The sequence below is a fragment of the Saccostrea echinata genome, unplaced genomic scaffold (assembly GCF_033153115.1).
Source record: "Saccostrea echinata isolate AGI-Se365-2 ecotype Australia unplaced genomic scaffold, CSIRO_AGI_Sech_v1 ptg000002l, whole genome shotgun sequence".
NCBI classification, from domain to species: Eukaryota; Metazoa; Mollusca; class Bivalvia; order Ostreida; family Ostreidae; genus Saccostrea; species Saccostrea echinata.
Window position 1 is genome coordinate 21037724 of NW_026889751.1, and position 7101 is coordinate 21044824.

Consider the following 7101-nt stretch of genomic DNA (forward strand, 5'->3'; position numbering starts at 1 on the left):
ATTTTCTGACCATTTTAATTGCGATATGACATTTTCCACCGACTCTGTGAAGGAAAGATTCATTGCCAACTCAATCATTCTTTTAAAGTTAGTATATTTCACGAAAAAATTAATCTTTTTTAATTTCATCTGTAAAAAACATGATAGAATAAATAAAAAAGCTATAAAGTGATCACGATTTTCGGCTCTCTGCTTACATATGCACATTGATTAAAAAAAATCTTTTAATTTTTGTGCTCTTTCTGTACTTCGAATCTGCAGATTTTCCCTTAACAAGAGGAGACATCGCTTTTTGCAGCATTTAAATCTTCATTTAGTGTTTAAAAAAGGCAATCTCTCCTTTAAAACTGATTAAAACGAAGAATTCAACACTGGTCTTCCTTTGACAATCCAGTTTCCTTTGCCTCCTGCAGGGCCAGAGACAAAACGAAGCAATGATGCTATCATAGCACACGATGGATTATGAAAGAAAAGGTATTTAGTTGGGATTGTATGGTAAATATTTTTCCCATTGATAAAACTTCACCAAAAGAATTCACAAGGGGCGGAGTATGAATGAATTATCCATATTCTTTTAAACTTTTTTCATTGGTGGGTCTTTCGTATAATGTTGTATATATAACCTAAGCAGGCTGTATTTTTGGACATGGATCGTTGCTTTATTGTAGTACTAGCGCTCTGCGCATCGGTTGAATTCACCATTTGACAGAGGCACATACATTTAAATGTAGTATTATGTATATATGAATGTCGTCAGCAGACAGGTGTAGTGATTTTTAAAGTGACAGTTCAGGTATCATCATGGATCAGGAACCCTGCGACAACAGCACGACAAACAACGAAAATAATAATCATTGTGAAAATTGTAGCAAAACACATGAAACAAGTTCCTCAACATGTGAACAGTTCAATAAAATGGATGTAGAACGTGAGGAAGCTTGCGGTCTTCGTCGATCTACAAGGAAAAAGAAAAAACCGAATGATGAAGATGATACTTCTGTGGAATATAATCTGAGGGACATTACACTTATCAATAGAGTGCAAAGTGAACGCAAACGACGCGAGCCTAGGCAGCCGAAGCCAAAAGCCAAACCTCCACCGCTCAGCAAATACCGACGAAGAGCAGCAAACGCACGCGAGAGAGGTCGGATGGTGGAGATCAATGAAGCTTTCGAGGATCTTCGGAAAGCATTGCCCAACATAGAAGCTGGGAGATCATCGAAGCTGACAAAAATCACTACGCTCAGATTAGCAATGAACTACATTTCTGCTCTCAGACAAACTTTGGGTTTTGAAGATGATCTGAACTCGGATGCATCTTCCCTTCGATCTTCCAGCTTATCTTCCTCTGGGGATGAACAGTGCTTAAGCCCGTCTGATGGTGAGCTCATTTCGCCAGACGAGGCTGATATATTAGGGGACGAAAATGCAGAAGACATTCTTGCAGCTAATATTGACCTTGTTCAGTTAGATCTGGATGCAACATCAGATCTTCTGCTAACGTAAACATAGTGATACAAATGAGGACCAATAATTCTCGAACAAGCCTCGATCTCAGAACAATGCTCAGATTCCATTAATGTGAGTGAAACTGAACAAGACACTCTTAAAAGTGCTCAAACTTGGCAGGTATATGTGTGAACCAAAAATCATTCATCATCTGCAGATTTTGTGAGATTTTAAAATTTCATGTACAATTCATCGAAAAAGCGTTGAAATATACTCAAGTGTTCTGAGTCCCTTGGGGACGAACTGCCGGGACCCCCATTCCGAGAGATTATAAGAATTCACGATGTTCGAACACCCTCAAGGGCCCCTTGTGTATATTGTGATATGGCATGTCTCAAGACAAGGTTTAATTTTTTATGACTAAATTTATTTACATTGATTTACATTTTAAATGATCACGAATGATGTGACAGTCATAAATCCGGACAACATCGGAGTGTAAATGTGAAGATTCGGGTCAGTTCTCTGTTTTATACTACTCTACCTCAGGAATGTATTAACTAAGACGTTTTCTTGACTTGGAAATGAAAATCTTGATGACTTCAAGAGGCTTGCATGTTAGTGCACCGCTTCTGAAAGCCATTATTGGACTAATGGGGATTACGATCATGAATGGACCGTAAACCAGTGAATGATCTTTATTTAAAAGCAGAACAGTTTTACTTTCAATGTTAAACAATATTTTTGTAGCTATTTATATATTTCTCTCTTTATATAGACTTAATGCAAAGGAGAGAAATAGTACAGATGTACCATGCTTTGTAGCAAAGGTACCGTTTTATAAACATGAAAGATTTATTGATGTTTCAAAGAAAGTGTTTTGTTTGTTTCTTGAAAATCTTCAAAACAATATTTATTCGATTACATTAAGCTCGTTTGAATGCAAAGGATAGGTACAGGATATATTTTATCCAAACAGTCAGGGACAGATTTAAAAAGACCGGGGTCATTAACAAACTGGCGCGTCTTAAACCCTGAGTAAATACCTGGTCTTGGAGAACTTGCTACAAGAGAGATCCCCTTAATAACATCTTTGACCTAGTAATTACAAAAGCTTGTCCCATGTTCGCCGGGTAACCTACTTCTTTTGACAGACCCCTCATTGACCAGGCCTGTCTACTTGTAATCATTGCCTATTGTGGGTATTCCAGTTTTGCAACATTAAAACACAATTTGTGTATTGTCCACCGACGATACACAAATATTTTTCTCTCTGGCTAGAGGGAGGAATCACCCCTTTTCCATATCTATGTGTCAAAAGTGCAAGATAGTTTTTCTTGACACGGATTTACCGATATAATATTTAGATAGCGTTTCTTATACTTCAAAAGAATCTTCATACTTTGGGCCTTATAGGAAAGTATTAGAGAATATATAGGCACCTATAGATATTCACGCCTGATTTAGATTTAGTCTCAGTATCCGATTTTACGAAAATAAACCACTAAGTGGTCTTTTTAATTAATCAATTTGGAATGCCGTTTAAAAAATCTGTCATAAAATATCTCCATTAAAGTACATAATATTCATAGGGTCAATAGAAAATGTATCTAAAAACATATTTTAATGTCTATATAATTATGTAAGTTAGTAGAACAATTTAAATTTAGGTGACATTTTATATAATTTATGTGACCTGCTTTTCATAACTAAGTACATGTCTATCCCATTCCTGAACGTATATATCGTATGATAAATTTTTGATTTGACTTTCAAATAAGAAGAAAAGATGTAAACCTGTCACATAGATCTGTCCATTTGATACCCTCTTATATTGGTCCCTCCCTTTATTAATTTATCGAGAGTTTGTACTAATGCCAAGCATAAATCTGATGACTTAACACAAATCACCGAATTTCTGTCTTTCTATTACGCATAAGGACTAGCTGGTACCGATTGAAAATCAAATTTATTAAAAACAAAATTTTCCTTATTTGGATAAAATAACAAATGTGTAATTCTTATTAGTCTACAATATCACACGCTGATGATGAATTAAGTAAAAGAATTTTTAGCGGGAAAATTATGACGGAAAAGCAATTTTGTATACGGTGCAGACGATAAATAATAGAGTGTTTTTTTTTTTTTACTCCGCACAGAGTTTGCGTGTAGATAATCAGTATTTATACATCTGAGATGGATTAGAATCAAGTTCACTTCGGCATGAACAATCGAGGGAATAGGGCCACTTCATCACCGCCTCATTATATTACCGACCGGAATCCCCCCAATACGTAGGGTGCGCCTATTCATCTCTATCTAAATCTAGCCGATAAATAAAATAGGCCATGAACCGTGAATATTGTCTTTTTAATTTGAAAACGACCTTGTAATCCATTAAGCGGCTTCTCTTCAATTACAGTTTTTAATCATTCAGCGAGATACTCTCAAATCTCGCGGCATGCAACATGCCAGAGCCGTTCAACAGGGTTGGGTTTCTCGATATGTCTTTTTCCTTCATCCATTTAAATAATTGAATATGGGAAAGTCTATAAGATCTCCGCACTGCTTCCACACTCGGGTGCTAAGTTTTATCCTAGACCGTCATGCAATATATGCAGACAATCTGAAGACGTCTCTTTTGTTGTAAGTTTAATTAAATTTCATCACTGTCACAGCGTCGCTCAACGTCAGAAGTTACAGGATATCGATTTACATATAAAATAAGTAAACTCGTCTAAAATATACTATATATGCACCATTCTTTTAAAGTTTGACACTATCTTAAGTGAATCGTTCTTGACACAATTTTTACCTGTTACCTTGCAAGGAAATTTACTACCAAATTTAAGCTGAAAATAGAGCCAAGAATCTCCCTGAAAGATCGAACAAGACTTACCGAGTAAAAATCTCTGTTTGATATATATTCAGTCTTTAATTTCAGTACTTTTATGAAAATAGAAAGATAGCAGGAAGAATTGCAGGAAGAATCTTAAAAACTTTTTGCACGAAGATTCGCATTTTGGACTTGAACTTAACATGCAAAACAAATACGCAGATGAGCAACGTATACATTTACATTGTATACACACACTAGAGTCCTTCAGTGCAAATGCCTTCCTAGCCATACTTATCTCTATAGAATATATTGACATAAAATTTTGAAACGCTTCCTTAAAAGAGAGTGTCGTGTTTGTTCAGTTCGAATTGTGTGATCTTTCCACGCTTTTCAAGTTTGTTAACATCTAATTATTGAAAACGGACAACACTCAGCAAATTTCTCTTTTTAAATTGAAGAACTTTATCACTGTTTAAAGGCGATTTTAATTTTATTTTTAAAAAATAATAGTCAGTTACTGAGCTATCGCAAAATGTTCGGACAATCTAAGTCACGTGACTAACCCTGCTAAACGCTTAGATGATCAAGATGTAAAATCTTTTGGCTAATCACAACTCTGTGTTATCTTCTTACAGCTCATAAAAAAAGAAGCAAAATAATAGTAAATTTCCCCTTCCCTTATTTATGCAAAGAAGCGACATTTTTCCGTGGATGTCTGCACTGTCTATGAAGGACTCCGGATGACGTTTATAGATTTGGGCCATCCGTACAACAGGTGGAGCTTGATAAATTGTCATCTGTGAACTTTTATGAACTGTTTCATTTGTTTTCCCACTTTTAAAATCTGCTAATTAGCATAATGGTCGGCAGAATCGGTAGTAATTTTTTTTTTACAATCTGGGAAAGAAAGTATGCAAATAGTCTCGTGAGCATTTAAAATTTCAACATTTTTGTACGACAAATTTCAGAGGCTTTAATCACCTGTATGTATATTTCTGCATAACATATCAATCATTGCAATTAAGCGTATCAATTGCTGCGAGTTCAAATGCTGGCTGAGTCAAGTCTACGGGGAGAATGAGATATATAGTTATAATGAGCATGTATGATGTAATATATCTGCGAGTAAAACATTTTGTAACCACAGAATTGCATTAGGGTTGTAATGAGAAGAGACCACAAACAAGCAACGACTATTAAGACCATATGACGTCATTTTCGACATACTTTTACGAGGAATGTTGTCTCGTCGGCGAAGAGGAACGATCTTTAACAAGGATGCATTGTGAAATTCTTAAAGTTATTTTACTCCGAGTTCTATTTCAGGACATTTTTTTTGTCTCTTTCTCGACTTCTCATACAAAACCTCATTGATGTCCGGGAATATACACACACTAGTTCTAGTAGATATACTGTAGTAAATACAACCTTCACGGCGTCAAAGGATGACACATAAATTTCCAACATGAAAGAAGGATTAAGATAATAATTATGGAGGAAAGAAAGTTAATGTTCTGATGAAACACTTATAATTTAATTTTAAAACAGCTCCTCTTTGAAGTAAAAATCGTCTTGTTAGAAGAGAGTTACAGATAGGTGAATTTTATCACACCTAAAAAACATATATTCAAGATATGCTTTTAATTATAAGGATCATTAAAGTAATAAATCTTTACAAATGTATTTCTTAATCTATCGAATTAAAATTTTTGGAATTCATTATAGATCCTTCCTTCCTATAAGATAAACTTTTATCAAGAATGCAGTTGAAGGGTGTGACAGCCCAGTGATAAAAATTTGCATTACAGGTCATACTGGAATAAACACCTGTGTTTTTATACCTGGTCGATTTAAAACCAAAACTTCTGTTGCATCTTCTTAATTGGATCAAGTTACCATTGGACAAAATAGCATTGTTAAAAAGCTAAGACAGTTTAATTACAAAAACACCTAAAATGCAAATTCATAATAATTGTTCAGGAGTCTAAATATACACCAGGAAATTCATAAGCATGCAATTCACTGCAATGAAATTCTAAAATTGCAGAATATTTACTTAAGTTTTCCTTTGTTTTGTTAAATCACTGGTTTCATAAAAATAGTACCCAGTTTTCATAAAGCAAACAACGTTTAAATCAAACACATACATAAACAAACTAAATATTTGCTTCCACCTAAGGAAAAAAGAGAGTGGAAGATCTGAAAAAAATATGCAGATGGAGAAAGACAACAACAGTCAATCTTGACCTTTCAGCTTTTGGTCTTAAGGTCAAAAATGGTCTTTTTAAGTTAAAGAAATTCATTTCTTTCATTGCAAAAACTTAGAGAGAACTAAACTGACCATCTGAAAACTATGTATGCAATATATAAATATCTTACATTGGTCGTTGACCTTTTCACCTCAAAATCAATAGGGGTCTTTTTTAAGTCATATTGACTGAAGGTATAAAAATTCATTGCAAAATTTCAAAGAGAAATAGAGTTATCAACAGGTAACCATTTTATGCAAGACATGATTTTACCTTGACCTTTTGACCTAAAAACAAAAGGGGTCTTCCTTAAGTCATTGGGAGTTATGACATAAAATTTCATAGAAAATTAAAGCTTAAGGAAAATAAAATAATAAGTAAAATATCATCTGAAAACATTTTTTCGACATTATATGAATTTCTGATCTTGACCTTTGACCTCAAAATTAATAGGGGTCTTCTTTAAGTCAGTAGGAGTTATAATATATAACTTCATTGAAACAGATCAAAGAGAACTACATGTATAGTTATCATCTGGAACCCATTTTTGTTAATATATAAATT

General features: G+C 34.3%; 1 protein-coding gene across 1 annotated transcript; it reads left to right on the forward strand.

The window, feature by feature from the left end:
- Positions 1-548: 548 nt before the first annotated feature.
- Positions 549-2324, forward strand: LOC133201393 (helix-loop-helix protein delilah-like). Its single transcript, XM_061337209.1, has one exon. The coding sequence runs from the start codon at positions 802-804 to the stop codon at positions 1504-1506; it is 705 nt and encodes a 234-aa protein (XP_061193193.1). The 5' UTR covers positions 549-801; the 3' UTR covers positions 1507-2324.
- The last annotated feature ends 4777 nt before the right edge of the window (positions 2325-7101 follow it).